The sequence below is a fragment of the Heloderma suspectum genome, chromosome 2, assembly GCF_057233095.1.
Source record: "Heloderma suspectum isolate Gila_16-S chromosome 2, 16-S_ref, whole genome shotgun sequence".
Taxonomy (NCBI): Eukaryota; Metazoa; Chordata; class Lepidosauria; order Squamata; family Helodermatidae; genus Heloderma; species Heloderma suspectum.
Window position 1 is genome coordinate 378703911 of NC_139459.1, and position 24324 is coordinate 378728234.

At 49.6% G+C, this 24324-nt stretch overlaps 2 protein-coding genes across 2 annotated transcripts in view; both read left to right on the plus strand.

Annotated features, from left to right (window-relative positions):
* LOC146356329 (uncharacterized) lies at positions 1-21327 on the plus strand. Its single transcript, XM_084830052.1, has 7 exons — positions 1-250; positions 8600-8664; positions 8837-9710; positions 11829-11910; positions 13733-13817; positions 15113-15239; positions 17643-21327. Exons 1-7 carry the CDS (start codon positions 1-3, stop codon positions 20264-20266), a joined length of 4107 nt encoding a protein of 1368 aa, XP_084686178.1. The 3' UTR covers positions 20267-21327.
* Positions 20542-24324, plus strand: part of LOC146356330 (uncharacterized) — an 8759-nt gene continuing 4976 nt past the window's right edge. The window contains exons 1-2 of the mRNA XM_084830053.1: positions 20542-20619; positions 23410-23558. Coding sequence (XP_084686179.1) covers positions 20542-20619; positions 23410-23558 — 227 coding nt within the window. The remainder of the gene's footprint in view (positions 20620-23409; positions 23559-24324) is intronic.

The following is a 24324-nucleotide window of genomic DNA, read 5'->3' on the forward strand; positions in this document are numbered from 1 at the left end:
ATGCTTGGAGTGTGGAAAGAGCGTCAGTCGCATCACAAATCCTTCTCCCCACTAACGAATCCACATGGGAGAAAGAAACCATACAAATGCTCGGAGTGTGGAAAGAGTTTCGGGAGGATCAATAATATTACACAACATCAGTTAATTCGTACAGGAGAGAAAACAAATAGGTGTTCACAGTGTGGAAACAGATTCAGGTGGAGTTCACAGCTCTGCTTGCATCAGATAATTCACACTGATGAGAAGCTATGTAAATGCCGACCACAGTATCCTCCTGGACTGCCTGGAAGGGTTGGGCGTAGGGGACACCATGATACGGTGGTTCCATTCCTCCCTCTCTGGCAGGTACCAGAGGGTGGCTCTGGTGGAGGAGACTTCAGACCCTTGGCTGCTCACTTGAGGGGTGCCACGGGGTTCTAGTCTCTCCCCAGTGTTATTTAACATCTATGTCCCATCTATCTCCTTGACCATCTCCTCCCATCAGTAGTTCATGCCCTGGTCTCCTCTCGCCTACACTACTCTAACACACTCTATGTGGGGTTACACTTGAAGACCGATCGGAAGTTGCAGCTGGTGCAGAACACGGCAGCCGGCCTGATTAAAGGCAGCCGTCGGCGAGACCACATCACTCCAGTACTGAAGGAGTTGCACTGGTTACCAGTTGTTTTCCAGGCCCAATTCAAGGTGTTGGCATTGATCTTTAAAATCCTATATGGTTCCGGCCCAGTCTAAGGGAGTGCCTCCAACAACACCAGGGATGCCTTCTGTCTGTCCCATCTGCCAGGACAGCTAGGCTGGTGAGGACTAGGGAGAGGGCCTTTTCTGTGGTGGCCCCCACTCTGGGGAACTCCCACCCTAGTATCCTCCACCATGCCCCCTCTTTGATGAGCTACCGCCAGGCTTTAAAAACCTGGCTGTTCAGGTGGGCATTTGAGGAAGGTTAGGGTATTTTAGAGCAGTGTTATTTTGTTATGTTGTTGGTGTTCAGTTCATTATGTCAATTAGTTGTATTTTCTGTTGTTATTAGTATTATATGCCGCCTAGAGTGGCTGGGTAGCTAATGGCTAATAAATCTAATAAATGAATGAATGAAATGCTTTGTGTGGAAAGAGATTCATCAGGTAATTCACACAGGAGAGAAACCATATACATGCTCAGAGTGCTGAAAGGGTTTCAGGTGGAGTTCACACCTTCCCTTGCATCAGATAATTCACACAAGGGAGAAACTGTATAAATGCGCAGATTGTGGAAACAGCGTCAATTAGAGCACAAACCTTACTATGCATCAGAGAATCCACATGGGGCAGAATACTCCGAATCCAAGAAATGCTGGGAGTGTGGAATGTAATGCGGATGGAAGTCACATTTTCATGTCAAAGGATTCAAACTCATAAGATAGCATATAAATAATAAGGTTAGAGCTTTTCCTGCCATATTGAATGATAAAAGCTCCATGAATTGCACTACAGAGTTTAGTTTCATTTTTAATTTGAGAGCGCAGAGACTTTTGGAGTTACCGTGATGCCTGTTAATTGGCAAATATGTTATTCTGCTTTTATAGATTTGCTGGTTTAGGCTTATTTTGATGTAACTGTTATTTTATGATGATGATATTTTAACGGATGACGGATAATAAATCATGGCTCTAAAAGCCTACTACACCTCTGCTTTCAATAATGTCTTCCCTGCCCTTCTCATACCCACTCTGTCTCTGATCCTACTTACTAACCGAGGCTGCAATCCTGTGCCCACTAAGCTAAGAATAACCCCACTGAACTCATGGGACTTATTTCTGATGAATAGGATTGTACAATTAACTAACTCTACCCCCTAAGTCTTCTCACTGTCTCTCTCCGTCCTAACACAACTTTGTTGTTGTTCAGTCGTGTCCGACTCTTCGTGACCCCATGGACCATAGCACGCCAGGCCTTCCTGTCCTGCGCTCTCTCCCGGAGCGTGCTCAAGTTCATATTCATTGCATCCATGATGCTATCTAGCCATCTCATCCTCTGCCGTCCCCTTCTCCTTTTGCCTTCAGTCTTTCCCAGCATCAGGGTCTTTTCCAGGGAGTTTTCTCTTCGCATTAGGTGGCCAAAATATTGGAGCTTCAGCTTCATTATCTGTCCTTCCAATGAGCACTCAGGGCTGATTTCCTTTAGGATGGACTGATTTGACCTCCTTGCAGTCCAGGGGACTCGTAAGAGTCTTCTCCAGCACCACAGTTCGAAAGCATCAATTCTTCGGCGCTCAGCCTTCCTTATAGTCCAGCTCTCACAGCCATACATTACTACTGGGAAAACCATAGCTTTGATTAGACGGACCTTTGTCGGCAGGGTGATGTCTCTGCTTCTTACTATGCTGTCTAGGTTTGCCATAGCTTTCCTCCCAAGGAGCAAGCGTCTTTTAATTTCATGGCTACAGTCACCGTCTGCGGTGATCTTGGAGCCCAAGAAAGTAAAATCTGTCACTGCTTCCATTTCTTCCCCTTCTATATGCCAGGAAGTGATAGGGCCAGATGACATGATCTTAGTTTTTTTAATGTTGAGTTTCAAACCAGCTTTTGCACTCTCCTCTTTCACCCTCAACAAGAGGCTCTTGAGATCCTCTTCGCTTTCTGCCATTAGGGTGGTATCGTCTGCATATCGGAGGTTGTTGATAATTCTCCCGGCAATCTTAATTCCGACCTCTGATTCATCCAACCCGGCATTTCTCATGATGTACTCTGCATATAAGTTAAATAAGCAGGGTGACAATATGCAGCCTTGTCGTACTCCTTTCCCAATTTTGAACCAATCGGTTGTTCCATCTCTGGTTCTTACTGTTGCTTCTTGACCCTCGTACAGGTTTCTCAGGAGACAGGTAAGGTGGTCTGGTACTCCCATCACTTTAAGAATTTGCCACAGTTTGTTGTGATCCACACAATCAAAGGCTTTAGCGTAGTCAATGAAGCAGAAATAGACGTTTTTCTGGAATTCTCTTGCTTTCTCCATGATGCAGCGAATGTTGGCGATTTGATCTCTAGTTCCTCTGCCTCTTCTAAACCCAGCTTGTACTTCCGGTAGTTCTCGATTCGCATACTGCTGAAGCCTAGCTTGTAGGATTTTGAGCATCACCTTGCTGGCATGTGAAATGAGCGCAATTGTGCGGTAGTTTGAACACTCTTTGGTGTTGCCCTTCTTTGGAATTGGAATGTAAACTGACCTTTTCCAGTCTTGTGGCCACTGTTGAGTGTTCCAGATTTGCTGGCATATTGAATGCAGCACTTTAACAGCATCATCTTTTAGGATTTTAAATAGCTCGGCTGGAATACTGTCATCTCCACTAGCTTTGTTGTTACTAATGCTTCCTAACGCCCACTTGACTTCACTCTCTAGGATGTCCGGCTCAAGTTCAGTGACCGCATTATCATGGCTATCAGGGACATTCAGATCTTTCCTGTATAGTTCTTCTGTGTATTCTTGCCACCTCTTCTGAATCTCATCTGCTACTGTTAGGTCCCTGCCTTCTTTGTCCTTTATCATGCCCGTCTTTGCACAAAACGTTCCCTTGAGATCTCCAATTTTCTTGAAGAGATCTCTAGTCTTTCCCATTCTGTTGTTTTCCTCGATTTCTTTGCATTGTTCATTTAAGAAGGCCTTCTTGTCTCTCCTTGCTATTCTCTGGAACTCTGCATTCAGTTGGGTATATCTTCCACTTTCTCCTTTGCTTTTCGCTTCCCTTCTTTCGTGAGCTACTTGTAAAGCCTCATCAGACAGCCACTTGGCTTTCTTGCATTTCTTTTTCTTTGGGACGGATTTCGTTGCTGCCTCCTGAACAATGTTACGGACCTCCGTCCATAGTTCCTCAGGCACTCTGTCTATCAGGTCTAATCCCTGAAATCTATTCCTCACCTCCACTGTATATTCATCAGGGATATGATTTAGGTCAGACCTGAAAGGTTTAGTGGCTTTCCCTACATTCTTCAATTTAAGCCGAAATTTTGCAAGAAGCAGCTCATGATCTGAGCCACAGTCAGCTCCAGGTCTTGTTTTTACTGACTGTATGGAGCTTCTCCATCTTTGGCTGCAAAGGACATAATCAATCTGATTTCGATATTGACCATCTGGTGACGTCCATGTGTAGAGTCGCCTCTTGTGCTGTTGGAAAAGAGTGTTTGCTATGATCAGCATGTTCTCTTGGCAAAACTCTATTAGCTTTTGTCCTGCTTCATTTTGTACACCAAGGCCATGCCTGCCTGTTATCCCGGTGATTTCTTGACTTCCTACTTTAGCATTCCAATCCCCTATGATGAAGAGGACATCTTTTTTGGGTGTTAGTTCTAGAAGGTGTTGTAGGTCTTCATAGAACCGATCAACCTCAGCTTCTTCGGCATCAGTGGTTGGGGCATAGACTTGAATTACTGTGATGTTGAATGGTTTGCCTTGGATTCGTACTGAGATCATTCTATCATTTTTAAGATTGTACCCCAGTACTGCTTTTCCCACCCTTTTGTTGACTATGAGTGCTACTCCATTTCTTCTAAGGGATTCTTGCCCACAATAGTAGATATGATGGTCACCTGAATTAAATTCGCCCATGCCTGTCCATTTTAGTTCGCGGATTCCCAAGATGTCGATGTTCAATCTTGCCATCTCATGTTTGACCACCTCCAGCTTACCTTGATTCATTGATCTGACATTCCAGGTTCCTAAACAATATTGTTCTTTACAGCATCGGATTTTCTTTTCACCGCCAGACACATCCACAGCTGAGTGTCCTTTCGGGTTTGGCCCAGCCGCTTCACTCTTTCTGGCGCTACTTGGAAATACCCTCTGCTCTTCCCCAGTAGCATATTGGACACCTTCCGACCTGAGGGGCTCATCTTCCGGCGTCATCTCTTTTAGCCTTGTGATACGTTCCATGGGGTTTTCTTGGCAAGAATACTGGAGTGGGTTGCCATTTCCTTCTCCAGTGGACCACATTTTGTCAGAACTCTCTGCCATGACCTGTCCGTCTTGGGTGGCCCTGCACGGCATAGCTTATGGCTTCACTGAGTTACGCAAGCCCCTTCGCCACAACAAGGCAGTGATCCATGAAGGGGAACACAACTTACTCTCCCCCAACATCTCCATAACTGTCTCTGTCCTCCTTCTGACGTTCCCCAACTGCCACTAACTTCACCCGCCACTCCATTCTGGCCCTAGCTGTCAGTCATTCCTCCACGCGCTCCGGTTACACAGACGCACCGCAACGTTCACTGTGGGTCTCCAGGTCAATCAGTTTATTTACACGTAGCTTCCCCCCAGCCCAGCACAAAGAAAATACACATACTGGATCGGAGGCTTCTTCCTGAAAGATCATAGGGGTTATACTGGATCGGAGGCTTCTTCCTGAAAGATCATAGGGGTTATCGGCAGCTGACTCGCGCCAGTCAGACCGCTGGCCCGCCTCGATATCGTCTACCCAGCCTTCCCTAACCTGGTGCCCTCCAGATGTTTTGGACTACAACGTCCAACGTTCCTGGCCATGGGCATACTGGATCTGGGCTGACAGGAATTGAAGTGCGCAGCATCGGGAGGGTGCCAGGTTGGGGAAGGACGGGTTGCACTGACTGGCAGCCACTCCCAGGTTTCCGAGAGGGTTCTGCCCGAGCTCTTCCGGGAGATGCCAGCCGGGACTGAGCCTGGGTCTTCGTATGCAAAGCAGGGCTCTGCCACGGAGCAACGGCCCCTCCGCATGTTGCGTATGGCCCACGCAAGCCCTCTGGCGTGGCAAGTCTTGGTGTCGGTTGATCTGTTTCTGCCAGCTCACACCAACCTCTCTGCCTGGCTGTTGAGCTCCTGTGAAGAAATGCCCCACGTTTAATGGTTTACTCTGTGGGGCAATAATGTAATTGACTAGGCTTGAGGCCTGGTTTTGTCGTTGGCAAAGGCCTGTGCCGTAGATGCCGAGTGACCTGGGCCAGAGACCATCGCTTTGAATATTGCTAGGTGGGGCTGGATCAGGTGAATTCCGTTCCGATGGGCTGGGGATTCCAGAGCCGCTGGGAAAGGACAGCTAAGGAATGACAACTGAGTTAGGGGTTGGTCAGTCTGCGGTAGTCCGAGCGGGAGGAGGTCTGCCGGTTGGTGGCGGGGTACTGAAAGGACGAGGAGAAAGCCGAGGTAAAGCAAATAGCGGAAGTTTGACTATGAAGCTACTCTTTCTCTGGGCGATAACCGTATGAAGATTAGGGGCAGGGAGCAGCGGCTGTTATGCCAGGAGGCGGCCCTAAGATCTTGCTTGCCAGAGGAAGGTTACACAAGCAGGCAGTAAAATACCCAGATAAACTGTCCAGGCAGCCAGAAACACAACTGGAGGAACTTTGGTGTCAGAGGAAGACGTAACCGGAAGCTGCACCGGGCTGTAAGAGTATTTGGCTGGGGTGGAGGTTTAAGGAATTTGGTCTGAGGTAAAAGTTCCTTAGAGGCTTGTAACAGCAACAGCGTCTCTTGTGTCCTAAAGAATTGTCACTAAGCAATCTTTTGAAAATCCCAAAGTAAATATTAGTGATCCCTTGTGTACAAAATATCGCTTTCATAGAATAGTAGGATAGTAGGGTTGGAAGGGGCCTAGAAGACCATTGAGTCCAACCCCCTGCCCAATGCAGGAATCCAAGTCAGAGCATCCCTGACAGTTGGCTGTCCAGCCTCGTCTTGAAGGCCTCCAGTGTGGGAGAGCCCACCGCCTCCCTGGGTTACTGGTTCCATTGTCGTATTGCTCTAACAGTCAGGAAGTTTTTCCTGATGTTCAGCCGGAATCTGGCTTCCTGTCACTTGAGCCCACGATGCCATGTCCTGCACTCTGGGACGATGGAGAAGAGATCCTGGCCTTCCTCTCTGTGACAACCTTTCAAATACTTGAAGAGCGCTATCCTATCTCCCCTCAGTCTTCTCTTCTCAAGGCTAAACATGCCCAGTTCTTTCAGTCTCTCCTCATAGGGCTGTGTTTCCAGTCCCCTGATCATCTTTGTTGCCCTCCTCTGAGCCCTCTCCAGCTTGTCCGCATCCTTCTTCAAGTGCGGTGCCCAGAACTGGACACAGTACTCCAGATGAGGCCTAACCAGTGCTGAGTAGAGGGGAACTAGTACCTCCTGGGATGTGGACGCTATGCTTCTATTAATGCAGCCCAAAAGAGCATTGGCCTTTTTTGCAGCCACATCACATGGTTGGCTCATATTCAGCTTGTGATCAACAATTCCAAGATCCTTCTCACTTGTAGTGTGGTTGAGCCACGTATCCCCCATCTTGTGACTGTGCATTTGGTTTCTTTTTCCTAGGTGCAGAACTTGGCATTTATCCCTATTAAATGTCATTCTGTTGTTTTCTGCCCAGTGCCCTAGCCTATCAATTTCACTTTGAATTTTGTTTCTGTCTTCCAGGATATTAGCTATCCCGCCCAATGTTGTGTCATCTGCAAATTTGATCAGCATTCCCTGCACCTCCTCCTCCAAGTCATTAATACAAATGTTGAAGAGCACTGGGCCCAGGACTGAGCCCTGCGGTGCCCCACTCGTTACCTCTCCCCAGTCTGAGAAGATCCCATGGATAAGCACTCTTTGAGTCCCATTCTGTAGCCAAAGGTGGATCCACCAGATCGTTGTTTCATCTAGCCCACTTTGAGCTAGTTTGCTCATCAGGATAGCATGGGGCACTTTGTCGAAAGCTATGCTGAAGTCAAGATATAGTATGTCCGCAAGATTCCCACAGTCCACAAGGCAGGTTACCTGATCCAAAAATGAGATCAGATTCGTCTGGCAGGATTTGTTCTTGACAAATCCATGTTGGCTTTGAGTAATCACTGCATTGTTTTCAAGGTTCAGTTTAATAAATTACTTGCTTAGTGGTTCATCTTGTTTCTAGTGTTGGTTCCCATCTAACGCTGGAGGGAGCAATCCTACTCGGAGGTGCCCACCTATCCAATGCATGGCAGGAGAAGCATGGAGAGAATCGTCCCCTCCACACCTCAGCCGCCCTGCATTTGCAGTGAGACCACCAATTTCAGCTGTCGAGCCACAGAAAGTTGGAGCACGGGAAGCGGTGGCCAGATGACATGTTGGATGTGTCGTACTGGAATTCCGACTCCCCCACCCCAGAACGCTCCCAGGAACGCCCCGTTTTCGCCACTCTGTGCTCCTCTTCTGAGCACGGAGCCGTTCCGCACTGCCTACAACGCTGACTAGCTGCCATAGGATTGCACCCTTAGCCTCTTATATCAGCTACTAGGAAGTTTTAAAGTCTTCTAACAGGATTGGTGGCAGCGGGAAAGGGTCAGCTTGAGGAACTCAAGCACCTTGGACAGCGCCTTCAGAATTCTGGCTGGTGGCAAGTAAAACCCAGAATGGAATCTCCGCTCCACCGAAGTCAGATCCACCAGCTTCCCCCGCCTAAAAAGTGTCTGTGGGGGGCCGGATGCAAAGGAGCCCTTCTGGCGAAACTCGGATTTCGTATACTTTGCCTTTTTATTATATACCGGTGATATATCTCATCTGAACTGTCGCCCCGGGCGCGCGGGCTTATGATGCAGGGTGAGGGTAGGACAGATCGATAGCGGGGACCTAAACTGCTCCCGGGTTCCACAGGTCTGTCAAGGAGAAGCACTCGCGTGCACAAAAGGGCCTCTGGAAGCGTTGCTAAGGCGGGCGAGGTAAAAGGCAGCCTGCTTTTCAGACAGATGTGCACATCTGCTTACCGGAGGGGCAAATCATAAAGCCACCGCAAGTATCACACTCCCTGCTGTAATTCGCCCAGACAGCATTAGGTATTGGGCGGGTTGGAAACGCACTCAATGAAATAGCGGAGTTTTCTCGCAACCACAGCCAGGCGAAGGAATCTACAACGCCCGAGTCAATCAAAGCGAAAGTTACAGAATACCAGCAAACGGGCTCCGAGGGGGAGCGGAGGGGAGAGGGGAGGAGAGGGGAGGGGAGGGGAGGGAGAGCCGCTTCCTGGTCCCCGGGTCGGGTGGCCACTCCTTGGGACGGCTTCAGGGGGGCTCGGGCAAGTCCCCGGAGAAGGCCATCGACGGCCACGCTCCGCCAGCAGCAGAGGCAGGGCGCCTGCGCACACCAGTGGCGGGGGAGCATGGGCGGGGGGTGCTGCTGCGCCGTGCCCCGCTTGAGGGTTTCCTGCGGGCGGGCGGCGGGCCGCCGTGCGAACGGAGCGCGGGCAGAGGGGCCCTGGCCCGATCCGGCGCCGCCCTTCCACGCGCTCCCCGTGCCTGGTCCGCCCTCGCGGTCCCGGGCGAGGAGGAGCTCCCCGCGTCGCGGATGCCCTCGCCCTGGACGCGCGCCTGCCGGCCCCGCGTCCGGATCTGGCGGCGCGAGGAGGCGCGGGCAGGCGGGAGGCCAGGCCGCCGGGGGCCGCTCCGCGCGCCCGGCAGGCCACCGCTCCGCGGCCGAGCCTTGCTGCACCCCGGGCGAACGCGGGCGCGGCTGCAACACCCCGCCGGGGCGCCGGAGAGCCGCTGCCGCGCGGGGATCCCTGCCGGCCCCGCCGCTCCGCACGGCGCGCGGCCCTCCGGACGGCTGCGCCTGCGGCCCGGCGAGGGCGGCCCTTCGGACGGGGGGAGGCGCGGGAGGCGCGGCGCCGGGGAGGCGCGGGGAGGCGGGGCGCGCCACTCGCCCGGCCCCGCACGTGGCCGGCGGCTCCGGCGCGGGACCGTCCGGCGGCGCGGCGGGAGGCGCGCCGCGGGTGAGCGCGGGCAGCGGGGCGGGGGCAGAAGCCGGCGGGGCGCTCCGGGGGAGGGGGCGTTCCGGGGGAGTTGCGCCGGGCTCCCCGGAGGGCCGGGCGGCGCTCCCAGGCGGGGCGGCCCAGGGGCGGCCGGGCGGGCAGCCGGAGAGGGCTGGGAAGCGCGCGCGCGGCGGAGGGAGGGGCGCTTCCAGAGGCGCAGCTCCCAGCGTGGCCGGCCAGCCTGCGCGGGTGCTGGGAGGGGCAGTGCCGGACCCGGAGGCGCCCCGCGCGCACGGCGCCGCCGCCCCCAAGCGACTTAAGAGCGGGGGCCGCGCGAAGCGGCGGGGGAGGCGGGCGATGCCGTCGCCCGGACCGCGCCCCGGCATCGCGCGCTTGGGCAGGCGAAGGCGCGGCGAAGGTCGCCTCGGAGGCTGGCAGAGGACGAGAGGCCGCTGCCGGGCGGGCTGGGGGGCGCGGGGCCCGAGACGCCCCCCGCCCCAGGCCGCCGCAGGGAAGGCGGCCTGCTCAGCTGCCCCGCGCGCGGCCGCCCGGCCCGGAGCTCCGGGCTGCCCTCCTGCCGGGCCGGGCAGCCGCGTGGGCCGTGGAGAAGGGAGGCTACACGAGCCCCCGGGAAACCCCCGCCAGGCGGGGGGGGCAGGCGGAGTGCGGGCAGGCCGGGGAGGGGGAAGGCCAGTTGCTCTGCGTCGGGGCTGGGCAAGGCGGGGTGGATCCGCGGGCTGAACGCGCACCGCGTTGTTGTTTTGAGGACTTAAAGCCGACCCAGAAACGGGGGTGAAGGGCCATGAAAAGACGTCCGAGTAAACAAAGCACCGCCCCTGCCTGGTGGGGCTCGGGGCACGGCCCCTGTGCTACAGGGCAGGAGCGGGCCGCCTGTGGCCCCGCAGATGTTTTCCCCACGGCCCCCAGCATCCCCCTCCGTTGGCCAGGCCGGCTAGGGCTGATGGGAGTTGCAGGCCAAAACATCTGGAGGGCCACAAGTGGCCCGTCCCATTTAGGGCTATGTATTGAGTGTTACTTGTCTGCAGCAGCCCTCCAATGTTACTTGCTGCTGACATCCCCATCGTGCAGATGGGGGTGAGGTGGGGTTTATTTTTACGTTTTTAATCCGCCCAGTAACACATGTTCTCTGCTTACAACCCCCCGTGTTGTAATTTCCGCACGTGAGATGTGGGCCGAGGGTGAAGACGGTGGCCCGCGTAACATTACAGGGCAGCCCGCTGTGGTCGAGGCTGCAGCGCCCAGGGGTGCCGTTTTGCAGCGTCCGCTCAGGGTTGTGCAGATCTGGAGGGCACCGGTTTTGCAAGGGTTAAACATTGCATCACCCATGGTCTGTTCTAGGTCTGTTACGGAACCCTCGCATAACCCACGCGGCCAGGCTTGCAGGACACAACAACCGCAAGGCGTCCCCCCCCCCCCATTCGGTTATTTTGAAAAGAAATGGCCTGTGCCTTAGAAAGGGAGCTGTACTTTGGGCTTGGAGGAGAGAGCAGAGTAACAGCTCCATGGGACAATTCAGGCCCTGCATTTCAGGGGAAGCACAGAAAATACTTCTTGCCAACAATTTTCTGGTCAGCCACTGGGTTCTGATTGCTTTCATTCCTCGGTGTTAACGCTTGCAGATTTCACATCTGGGGCTTCGGAGCACCAACGAATGCCCCCCCCCCCGAAATATTTTATGCTGATTTCTAACCTTCCTGTTTAAGCCAGATGGAAGGAAAGTGTCACTTTAACCTTTTAAGTATTTTAAATACCCTTTAAGCTGTGAAACCCTAAAAAACCCCTCTGATATTGTGCCCAAATGGAATTGGAAAGGGAAAAAGGCAGCTTCTGCTGTTGTCCCTTCAGTGAGGCCTTTGTCTAAGGCAATTACCCAAATCCCCCAGGCTAGCTTTTTCCCTAGAGCTGTGATCACCAGAAATGTGAATGCAAAGGACCAATCAGCTCCCACACTTTTCCTCACATAATGGAAGAGAAAGAAAAGCCATTTTCTTCTTTCTTGCCCCAGTGCCTGACACCTGAAAAGCCATTGTGAGCAACTCATTTTGTTCCATGTTAATTACTAAATCCTGAGAAGAGGGACAAAAGGAGCACCCCAAATCTTTCCATTTTTCCATCCAGGAAGGACCCTCACACCACTCTGTTGCTCTCAGAAGAGGCTCAAGAGGGCTTCCGAGGCTCACAAGTCAGCAGATAACGAGAGGTAATTCTTTGCATCAACTTCGGTTTTACTTACATAAGCCAGTAGCTGTGGTTCCGGTGTTTTTCCTAATATTCCTCCCCATTCCCAGCATCAAAACTCTTGGAGGTGGAGCCTCACACCAACCGCTTTCTCCAGAAACCTCTGCATTTGCTGTACTCCCCCCATTCCCAAAACAGCCTGCTTCCTTCCACCCCATTCAAATTCTCCCAGGCTTGAAACTGCTTTCCTTCTGCCCCCTTTTCTCCCCGCTCTGTCCATAATCAGCCATTCGCGCACACACAGGCTTGCTTGAAAGGCACTCATGGCTGCCGATTTTTGGCTGGCATTTGCCTCCCTCTTCAAAGGGCTAGTTTTCATCTCAATGTCAGCTGCTGCCTTTTGGCTCGGTGCATGAATTAAAGCCGTTCTCTTCAAAGTGCCACACTTCCATCACCCCTTTTTGACCACACGCAGACACCGTTACGCACAATTTTCTACCGATTTCTAAATGTTTGCTGCCTTTTAACGTTCCTAGGTGTTAATGTATGATTCTGATGCTCCTGATGTGTGACTTTAATTCAGTTTCAGTCCTTCTTTAATAAAACACAGCATTGCTTTTGAGGGCCTTCTCTGTGGTCTCTGTCTCTCTTAGCTTTTGGGGTATCAAGGGGTAGAATCCAACTCAAGTGCTACTTAGAGTAGACCCATTGAAATGAATGGGGCTGAAGTTAGTCATGACTAACTTCAGCCCCATTCATTTCAATGGGTCTACTCTAAGTAGCACTTGAGTAGGATTATTCATTATTACATTTATTACATTTCCATGCCGCCCAATAACCAAAGCTCTCTGGGTGGTTCACAACAAAACCACAAAATACATCATAAAATACAATATAAAAGGTAAAAGTACTTTTATATTGTAGTTTTAAGCTTTCATATTTTATATTGTTTTATACTGTACCTTGTGGTTTTAATTTTGGGGAATTGCCCAGAGAGCTTTGGCAACTGGGCAGTATAGAAATGAAATAAATAAGGGTGCAATCCTACGCAGGTTTAGACAGAGAAAAAGCCTACAACTCGCAGCATTCCCCAGTCAGCAGCTGCATAGGATTGTGCCCTGCATAGGATTGTGCCCTGAAAGTGGAAAACTACAGTATACAAACACAGCCCAAAATAAAACCTAGCAGCAATGCAGAGATTTAAAATGCAGCCACAGACTTAAAACGACTGATCTAAAAGACCAGTAAGGACTGAGAGTCCCCTGGCTCAGGCGGATGGGAGGGGTGGTGGCAGCCTACCGGGTAATTGTTTGCCCGCTGCCTACACTGCAGGGAGGCTGGGCAACCCACTCTCCTCCCTTCGCTTACATGCTTGGTTTACAAATTATATATATGTAATGTGCGTACCATGTAAATTAAGGCAAACGTCTTAACACCAGGGGTGTGTTACTTTGCTTTTCTTACCTTTATGTGGATAACTGGGTAGGATTTTTGCAGGCATAAAAGTGGAGAAGCTGTGTGGGAAGAGACAGGAAGGTCAAACACTCTTGAGCCTTTCTAGACCAGAAGCACAGGGAGACCACGGATTTTCAGGCACAGAACTAGCAGAGGAAACACGTACTGATGTTTGAGTCGTTTTATGATGTTTTGATATTTTTAATGGAAATTGTTCTTAGATATTTGATACTGTGTATTCTGTAGTTACTGTATTACAATAATTTTGTTTAAGAAATTGTTGTAGTTCGCCTTGGGTCTTTTTAAGGAGAAGTGACTAAGAAATTCAATAAATAAGTGATGACAGATTTTTCAAAACAAAACATGCCATCCTTCTTTGTCTTCCTCAGAGGCAGTAGAAAGTCCTCAGTGACACATTCTAGATTGTCTCCTCTTTCTGGTGAAGTAGAAAAGGCCACTATGCAGCCCGCTCAGGTAAGGGAGGGGTCATTCAGACGACACATGAGGGATGGCTGGAATGGGGTTTTTTTTAGTTGTGAGGCTCAGAGGAACCTCTCTGTTACTTCTATAGCTAGAAAGTGTCAAGGCTGTCGAGCAGGAAGCAATGGCCAAATTCCTGTAGTTTGCTCACAGGACACGTTTGACTCTCAGGAAAGCACCCAGGTATCCCTCCCTGTCTTCTCTCTGGCCTGGTTTGCACATAAAGCTAACCCACTGTATGGCTTGCTGAATTCTGGGTTGTTGTGATGTGTGAAAGCAGCCATGCTAACAGACTATGGTTTGTTAACCACAGACAACCCAGAAAGGGAACCTATGTTTTGTTGTTGGGTTGTGAACTCTGGGTTGTTTAAACCATGGGTTGATGTTACATGCAAACCCAGAACTGTGGGTTGTTCATGGGTTGTTTCAGCAGGCTACCAAGGTGGCAGGCAAGGGTGATTAAGAAACCTGGCTGCAGTATGTGCTAGTACTACGGAACCACAAAGGCACTTGCGGTACAGGGAGGGAGCCGGTGAAGGAGGAAGGAAGCAAACTACCCAGGGCTTGGGAAAACAGACCAGTTTGTTCAGCTGCCTGCCATAACACTAAACCAGGCCTTTGTGATTAAGTGGAGTGTAGGACCCTCCCAGGCACAAAGCAGAACATATGGGAGGATAAATCCACCCGGGGAGAGTTAAGAAAAAACACAGACCTTTCTTTGAACCAAACAAAAAATGTGTGCAGTAGAACTCTCCCTCTGGGCTGATGGTGTGTGTGTGTGTGGGGGGTTATGTTCCTGACAGATGGCATGGAGGTAGCGTAGTGTGGGGTAGGTTAATTTACACAACTCTTTGCAGGTAGATCAGCTTGTACCTGGTACAAGAAACCTGAGGCATGTTGGGATATAGGAAGAGCAGCCAGTATCCCCAAACAAAGAAGTATATTTTTGTGGGGGCTACTCTTCCTCTAAAAACAGTGAAGTCACAAGTTAAATATGTTTCAGGCAGGAATTAGAACTCATGGGATTCCTGTGAGGTACAGGTCAAAAGTAAAGGGAGTTTTAATTGGTTTGTATAAAGATAATGGGTAAGATCCTACGAAGAGTAGACCCATTGAAATCAATGGGATTTAAGTTAGTCATGACCAACTTGAGTCCCGTTAATTTCAGTGGGTCTACTTTAAGTAGGGTTTATCTTGGATTTTACCCACTATTTGACCATGTTTGTTATGGATAGTTCATGGAGCCAACATGAATTCCTGTATTTTCTATGAGAAATGCATTCTTTAAGGTCCCAGTCTCCTTTGAGGAGGTGGCTGTGCATTTCACCAAGGAGGAGTGGGCTCTGCTGAATCCAGACCAAAGGGCTCTGTACAAGGAAGTCATGGCAGAGAATTATGGGAATGTGACCGCTCTGGGTAAGGATGCCTTTGATAGATTGATTGATTGATTGATTGATTGATAGAGTCAAGGTTTTCATTGCTGCTTTAAACTTCTATTTTATTGTACTGTATAGAAATCTATAGAAATCTCTGATGCAACCATACTTGGAATACTGTGTGTAGTTCTGGTCGTGATACCTAAAAAAGGATATTGTAGAACTGGAAAGGTGCAGAAAAGGGCAAGTAAAATGTTCACGAGGCGGGAGCAATTCTACTATAAGGGAAGGTTACAATGTCCTGGACTATTTAGCTTAGAAAAAAAGGCAAGTAAGGGGAGACATGATAGAGGTGTACAAGTTTATGCAGGGTGTAGAGGAAGTGGATAGGGGGACATTTTTCCCCTTCTCCCATAATACTAGCACCCAAAGGGGTCATCCCATGAAGCTGATTGGTGGGAGCTTCAGGACAGATAAAAGAAAGATGTAGTGATGGCCACCAATTTGGACGGCTTTAAAAGGGGCTTGCACAGATTCTTGGAGGAGAAGGCTCTCCGTGGCTACTAGTCCTGATGGCTATATGCTTCCTCCAGTCTCAGAGGCAGTGAGCCTACGTACACCAGTTGCTGGGGGAGGGGGCTGTTGCCCTCGCGTCCTGCTTGTGGGTTTCCCATTGACAGCTGGTTGGCCACTGTGTGGATGCTGGATTAGATGGACCCTTGGTCTGATCCAGCAGGGGTCTTCTTATGTTCTTACTTTCTGCCCACCCGATATAGAGAACTCCTGTTACTGTCTTAACATAGCAGTAATGATGTCTTCAAGGAGTAGTGACCAGGCTGTCTGCCCTGACCATTTTCATGACATCTTGCTGTCCTGTGCTCTTTTCGTCCAGCCTGAATCCCAGAGGGATTCAGAAACTCTTGGTGGGAGTGGGGTGAGGGCTATGTGGGGGCCGTGAACCAGAACTATATGAGACAGGGTAGTCTAGATGCCAAATGATGCTCCCTGGCTCTCCTTGGGAGGATGTGCGTGATCTTCAGCAGGCACATCCCTCTAGGCTGGGCCTTCCTTTCTCTGCGTAGGGAAATGGCTGTGAGCAGAGGACCACTGACTTCTCCATTACATCATTTCCTATCTCGTATTCCAGTGTGAACTGGGCAAGTAGCAGACACCAGAAGGATGATTCTAGGTAGGGATGTCAGAGAATTCCACCACGAATTGAAATGGGATCGAATTGCCATCAATCCGTGTTGCAGAATGCTCAGTGGAACAGTGCCACGAAGTCCTGCGGAGCCAGCGATCACGCGGCTCCTTTTTTTTGGTTCACAAAATGGCGAAATTTACAAAGATAAATATGCAATGTAATTCGTAAATCGGAAGGATAGTATGCAAATGCGTTTCCTATTATTACGATAATAATTATGTATTTTCCCTGCGACCACATGGCTTTCTTTCTCTTCGCAGCGTCGCAAAATGTACATATATAAATACGCAATATAATTTGTAAATCGGATGGATGCAATGTGATGCATATAAATACATATTTTTTCAAACAAAATGAATTGTACAGCTCCATAAACAATACGAGAACATAACCCTTGTAGAACAAATACATGGTATACTATCCTCAATCTTTTTTTTTTTATTGTCAGGTGAGGTGAGGTGAGAGATCCCTCCAGGGCTCCTGGAGGGACTCCATCCTCCAGCAGCCTGTGTTTCAGGCTGCAGAGGCGGCTTCTTTCAATGGAAAGCCAAATGTGCCTTTATTTTGGGGATTTGGGGTGGCTGCACATGGCGGGGGAAGGGCAGCAGCCTGTGTTTCAGCTGTGAAGGACTCCATCCTCCAGCAGCCTGTGTTTCAGGCTGCAGAGGCGGCTTCTTTCAATGGAAAGTCAAATGAGCCTTTATTTGGAGGAGCAGGAAGCCCTAGGTGTAACCATCGCCAATAGCCGCAGCACCAGTTCACCCTGCAACCTTAAGCAGCACACACCACCAAATACTGCTGCCGAAAGTGGCACAGCCAGCCACATTTCTGGAGGAACAGGAAATGTGCGTGGATGGTGAACAAGGGTAGAAGTGTGTCCAAAGCAGATGAAAATATTCCCATGGAGATTCTACAGCAGCAGAATGACAGTCACAAAGTCTGCCTCATTCCAAAGGATGAATCCTCGCACGGCAATGATACAGTCTTTTCAGAGTCTGAGCAGCGAGGACAATTTTACACAACTCTTGCGGAGCTTTTAAGTATGTACGTTTTATTTGCACCTTGTGGCGCATGTTTTCTCAGCGCTTTCAGTGCAGTAGTGCCTTACATCTGCACCTTCTGGATTGCAGTTCCAAGCTATGTTTCATACATTTGTATAAGTGTTTTCTCATTGCTATTTTTCATGTGTAGAACGGTGCATTTGTCCTGAAATTCTGCTTCTGTTTGGATTCTTTACAGAAATGGCCACAACCGTCCTCCCTGCATCAGAGAGTGAAAGTGGGACAGAAGATGAACGAGGTCCAGAGCTACCTTCTGATAATTATCTTGTGGGCAGTGGTACATGTAATTTGGAAAATAGGCCCGAAGGACTTAATTTCATCAGTGATTCAGACAATGATGGTGATGAGCCTTTGAGTACCAATGTCCCTGAGACTGAGTCTGTGGTCAAGCCTGCAGGGTTCTTTGGGAGCAATCCCAGACCTCAGGAACTGAGATCCCCTGCTCCTCAGAACTGGTCATCACCATCATTGCCAATGCCACCAACAGCATCCACAGACAGAGATGAGCGGAAACGCACAGTTGCCAATGCCACTTCATCTGAAACTGAAATTCCCATTCACCAACGAAAAGATGGCGGAAGGGTGGGTTCTTACGTGTGGCGCTTCTTCAAATATGAAGGAAACGATCGGTATGTTGTACTTTGCAATGTTTGCCGAAGACGTGTGCGCCTAGGAAAGGAAGGGGGCTGTGGACGAGTGGGCACGTCTGCCATGCGGCGACACATGGAGGTGCATCATGCGCAACTCGTGCCAAAAGATAGTAAAGGCAAGTCACTCTCACAACAAACCCGAAAGACCTTTTCTGCCTTCTTAGCATCATCTTGCAAAGGCCAAACACAAAATAGTTCGGGTGAGAAGAACACAGAAGGCAACGTATTTAAGAGGCAGTTGTCAATGGAGAAATGCCTCTCGCTGACACAGAAATTCCCCTCAGGCAGCATCCAGGCAGCAAGGTTGAATCGTGCCCTGACAGAGTTCATTGCTCATTGCATGCTGCCCTTCTCCATAGTGGAAGAGGAGGCCTTCCGAGACTTGGTGAAGGAATTGTGCCCTCGGTGGGAGGTCCCTTCTCGTCACTACATTAGTGACATTGCCATTCCAGCCCTGGCTTCTGAAGTCAGGAGGGTACTCCAGCAGGATTTGAAGCGCGCAGTTGGAGGAAGCATTCATCTAACGAGTGACACATGGACAAGCAATCAAACAAAGTCTTATCTGTGTGTCACTGCGCAATGGGTATCTGTCAATGAGGTCTGCAGACTGACTCGGAGAACGGCGACATTGGCCCTCACAATGTTCTCTGGGACACACACAGGAGAAAGCATTACAAAGAAAATTGATGGTGTTGTTAAATCCTGGTTTGTCCCCTTAAATCTAGCAGTGGGCTGTTTAGCGACAGATAATGCCTCCAACTACCTGAAAGCAGTCCACATTGCAGGGATAAACCACGTTCAGTGCATTGCGCACTGTTTGAACCTTGTGGTGTGTTCGGGATTGAAGAACGCATCCCCTAAAATAGGCAAGCTACTTAAGAAGGCCCGATCCATTTGCACCCACTTCAGACAGTCCTGCTCGTCAATGGAGGCAATAGGTGCCATCCAATGTAGGCGTGGTCTTCCACAACACAAATTCATCTTGGATGTGTGCACACGCTGGAACAGCACATTGCATATGCTAGAGAGACTCTGTGAGCAGAAAGCTGCTATAAGTGATTACATTTTAGAGGAACAGCATTCTTTCAAATTTTATGTCAAACCAGAGCAGTGGGTGTTGATGCAAGACCTGGTCGACATATTAAAAGTATTTGATGAATGCACAATACTACTTAGTGCAGAGAATGCTACACTGGGCCAAGTTCTACCCGTGCTGAAGATTATAGAGGGAGCGCTGAGAAAATGCCATGCTGGGCTTTGTAAGCGCGCCACTACTGAACACAGTCAAGGCCCCAACGCTGCAGTTAGGCTTGCTGAATTCCTTCTACAGGAGATGGGCACCAACAAACACATCACTTTGATGCGGAGGGATATGAAATACATTGCTGCATCATTCCTTGAACCGCGGTTCAGGGATAGCACATTGAAGGAGGTGCGGCAAAGCCGGGACCCTGGTTCCCAAAGTCTTAAAACCTATATAACTGAGAAAATCATAGAGTTCTACAAGAAAGATGTTCTGGATGAGGAGGAACTGGGGAAGAGTGAGGCTAGGAGGACTACTACCTCCCCTGAAGATAATCGCTGCAGCAGCAACTTCACCAGCAGGAAGGGCGATGATGCTACAGCAGCTGCACCACCACAACATACAGAGGCAGCTCGTGGAAAGTTCTACTTGTACTCCTCATTGGCAGTGGAACTCGGTGTAACTGGGCAGGAGAACTGTACAGAAAGACACAGAAAAGGATCGGCTTATGATGTGGCTGTCCAGGAACTGAAAGCTTATGCCCGAGACAGTTTCTCTGTAACACACAGCAGACCAGAGAGTGATTCTCTCCTTTACTGGAACACAAAATGTGGAGTTTGGCCAAATCTGACCAAAGTTGCCATTTGGCATCTATCTTGCCCTCCCTCGAGTGTGTCCTCTGAAAGGCTTTTCTCCACCACTGGAAACATTGTCACCACCCGCCGAAGCAGACTCACACCAGCACACGTCTCCACCCTTGCCTTTATACGTTCTAACCGGAAATGGACTCCTAAGCAGCACCTCCCTCCACCACCACCACCACCAGCTGAAACTGCCAGAGGAATAGAGCAGTCATCAAGTGACGAGGAGGACCCCTTGGAGGATGACACGGCCACTAATGTTACTTGACGTTCTAAAGAGCAATGACTTGCGCACATATGCCCGTGTCCTGTTTCCATCTTTGCCATGTTTGGAGTAATGCAGACTGTGTACGCCTTTGATTGTGTGTGACCTTCAGTTCGTGCACATTTGCAAATGGGAGAGAACCCATTCCAGATGTGCATGAAGAGGCAACACAGAGTGGTGGTTGCCCCACCAGCAGCAGACACACTCCACACTGTAGCCAGCAGCCTCTTGTTTTGTGCAAGCAGTTCTTTGCTGGTCTGGGCGTAACTCCCACCGATATGCAGAGTCCAGTTGTGCTGCCCGCCTGCCTGTCCGGCAGCCTATACAGCATTCGTGTTGTTGCCGTTTGTGGAACAGTAAGTAAACAGAGAGATCAGTATGGAAAAACAAGTTGTTTACTGTCTTTTAGTTTTACATGTGCTTATTCTTCAAGACGTGAGTAAAATGGGAAAATTATTAATAGTGCATTCTGTGAAGTACTGTGCAGATTAAAGATATTCCTGTTTTAATTCCTTGAAATACATGTGTAAAATCTAGATTTGTTGTGGTGAAACTCTTAATTAGCAACAAACAGAAGCTTCATTCACAAATTAATATTAGTACATACAGTACACTTCAAGGAGAGAAGTGGCACTGGATTCCTGAGCCAGAATAATAGTATTTTGCGAATGAAGCTACTATTTTTCTGCCAAAACATTTCCACATTTTAAAGTACACATATATACACATACAGACAGGGCCAGAAATATTGGAACAAGGATAGCTGTTTTGGCAGTTGGCCTCTGTACACCACCACATTGAAGTTGAAAGGAAACACACCCAGATGGGAGCGAAGTCGGGACTTTCAGCTGTAATTCAAGGGGTTTGACAAAAGTGGGGCACTAACCATTCAGGAAGGACAGCCAGTGGCATACACACACACCCATCGTTGGGGGCTCATAAGTAATGGAACTAGCCAACATCATTTCAAACTTAAGGGTCGCCTTTAGTACCTGGATGAAAATCCTTTGCAGTCAATGACTGCCTGAAGTCTGGAACCCATGGACATGACCCGGTGCTGAGTGTCCTCCCTCGAGAGGCTTTGCCAGGCCTTTACTGCAGCTGCCTTCAGCTGCTGCTTGTTTGTGGGTCTTTCTGCCTTCAGTCTTGTCTTCAGTAAGTGAAAAGCATGCTCTATTGGGTGGAGATCAGGTGACTGACTTGGCCATTGAAGAACATCCCACTTCTTTGCCTTGAGAAACCCTTGCGTAGCTTTTGCTGTATGTTTTGGGTCATTCTCCATCTGCAATATGAAGCGGCGTCCTGTCAGTTTGGCAGCATTTGTCTGAATGTGAGCAGAAAGTATAGCCCTATACACTTCAGAATTCATCCTGCTGCTTTTATCAGCAGTCAGGTCATCAATAAACACCAGTGACCCGGTTCCACTGGCATGCCTAATGCATACATGCCCAATGCATGATGTGCCACTGTGGAATTTTACAGTAGCAGAATGATTTCGGTTATACTGTATATGTGGTGGACGAAACCACAGTCATTGATCTGTCAATCACCATTTCCTACCATATCAACCACAGATTCTGTCCCACTACAATGCAAAATTAGGTATACGTTCAAACACTGTTTCACATCCTTCCTCTGGGCTGGTTGTAAGGTTGTAAGTGTATTGCATAATTACTGTGCCAGCAAAGTCTATTAAGGTGATAATTAAGGAGGCAGATTACACATCGCCATTTTTTGCAGGATGATGGGGACTATAGGACTTCTGTAAACATGCACAGGATTGCACTTTTAGCCAATGCACAACTGATATTGCAATGTTGTGGCCACCTCTGTGTGCACTTTAATGTTTCTTGAGGTCCGATTTTATTTATTTATTGCATTTATATCCCACCTTTTTTCCTCGTGCAAGGAGCCCAAGGCGGCTTACATAACATTATCCTCTTCCTCTCCATTTTATCCTCACAACAACAACCCTGTGAGGTAGGCTGGGCTGAGAGTGTGTGACTGGCCCAAAGTCACCCTGTGAGCTTCCATGGCTGAGTGGGGACTAGAACCCGGATCTCACGGCTGGCCGGCTCCTAGTCTAACACTCTCCCCACTACGCCACAGCTGCTCATCATTTGACTTGAGTGCCAGTTTCTTGGTAGAAAGGTGGGGTGCAAAAATTCAGGAATCACTAAATAAATAAAGGTGAAGTGCACAGAGACTGGCAGGAGCAGCATTTCACTGCAAATGGACAGTGTGTGTACTATAATATCATTTGTAGAGTGCAGCATAATCCTATGCATGTTGTTGTACAGAAAAAGTAATACAGTTCCCAGCATCTCTTCAGCCAGCCAAAGTGGCCGGAGGCTGCTGGGAGCTGTAGGACCTTTTTCTGTCCAAACAAGCATAGGATTGCATGCTAAATGTCAGAATTTGTTTGTTTATCCTTACATGACTTTACCTGAGACCACGAAGATGAGACACAGCTTTATTTTTATGTGGGCTTTTGCATTAACTTGTGAGGGGTGGCTGCAAAATGAGATGGGACATGGGAATAAGAATGGAAGTGTCCAAGAGGAGTGGCAGACAGGAGTACACCATATAAATCGGGGGTCCCTGATACCGGGTTGTGGCCTGTTAGGGACCAGGCCGCAGCAGGGGTGTGGGAACTCCCCTTACCTTGGGTCCATGGGGGGGGGGGAGGCGATCCCCCCCCGAAAGCCTCGCCAGCCCTGGCCGGCTACACTCCGAGTCTGCGGAGCTGCCGGCTGGCTCCGGCCCCTGGGACGGAAATGGTGTCTGCACAGATGCCATTTCCGTCCCAGCGGCCAGAAGTCCGCCAGTGGCCGGAGTCGGCCGGCAGCCCTGTGGACTTGGAGTGGAGCTGGCCAGAATTCGGGGGGGGCGGATCGCCTCCCCCCCCGCGGACCCAAGGTAAGGGGGGGTTCTCTCACACCTGCTGCGGCCCGGTCCCAGCCCCCCTCTGTCCGTGGAAAAATTGTTTTCCACAGAACCAGTCCCTGGGCCCAAAAAGGTTGGGGACCGCTGATATAAAGCATTGTTTTCAATCCAGGTTGATGATGGGATAACTTACCTGGCATATGCCTCAAAGAATGCAGGCTTCCCCGCCTTGAGCCACGCTGCCCTGACCCTCCCAATAGTGCGGGGGTGGGTTTGGCAGTGGTGTCCTCTCGGCTGCATCCAGCCCTTCCTTAATAAAGGAGCACTTCAGGAACACCCACTTTGAGCGCAATTGCCCCGTGGCACGTTCATGCCCCACCTGTGGCATGCGCCTCCTGATCTGCTCCCAGTAAACTTCATTTCTGCAGGAGTCGCTCCCGAACAGAACTCCCACCGCCTTGCAGTTCTTTATATTAATGATCAAGGCCTTAGTTTTCTCTCGCCCCCACCTCCTACCTAAGACTGCTCCTTTGCAGCCATTATAAAGCGGAGCAGACCACAAGAAGAAAGAAAGAAAAAGCTTGGAGGAGGGGGGAAAAAAAAAAAAGAGCAGAAGCAGAACTGTTTGTTTCGCAAGCTTGGCTGACCCAGGCCACCACGCCCACCATGTCCTGGAAGTGACCAGGAAGTTTACGACAGATTTTGCTGAAGCAGAGGCCCGTTTTTCTATGCGAGACCCTGGCTTTTCTGAGGTAAACGAGAGGAAAACAAGAAATACTCGGAAATTAATAAAATCATAGTCCCTGTTCCAGAAAACAAGACAGCGGCGGCACGCACAGAAAGCGGGAAAATTCCGGAAAAAATATGTAAACATTTATGAAAATAGCGATTCTTACGGAAGTTATGCAGCAGGAAAAATTCCCGCCCCAAAACATATTTACGAAAAATAGCATTTCTTATGGAAGTTACATGGACTCGTGGAGACGGCTGGGTGAGAAGGATTTGTTTGTTGGTACATATTTATCTACGCAGTTTTCAGAACTAAATAAAAGGGGAGAATTCCAGGGGCTTGTGAACAGCGGAACAGAGCAATGGACACAAACTGCAGAAGTCAAGAGGAACGGAAGGAGCACATTTTGTACACCCTTAATCCCAGGTCTGCTCCCCCTCCCATG

Excerpts from the sequence above, each read along its gene's own strand:
- LOC146356329 (XM_084830052.1), top strand. The coding sequence starts at position 1 with ATGCTTGGAGTGTGGAAAGAGCGTCAGTCGCATCACAAATCCTTCTCC. Across the intron at positions 251-8,599 it reads TCACACTGATGAGAAGCTAT|GTCTGTCAAGGAGAAGCACT; the intron begins GTAAATGCCGAC and ends CGGGTTCCACAG. Across the intron at positions 13,818-15,112 it reads CCACTATGCAGCCCGCTCAG|GTCCCAGTCTCCTTTGAGGA; the intron begins GTAAGGGAGGGG and ends GCATTCTTTAAG.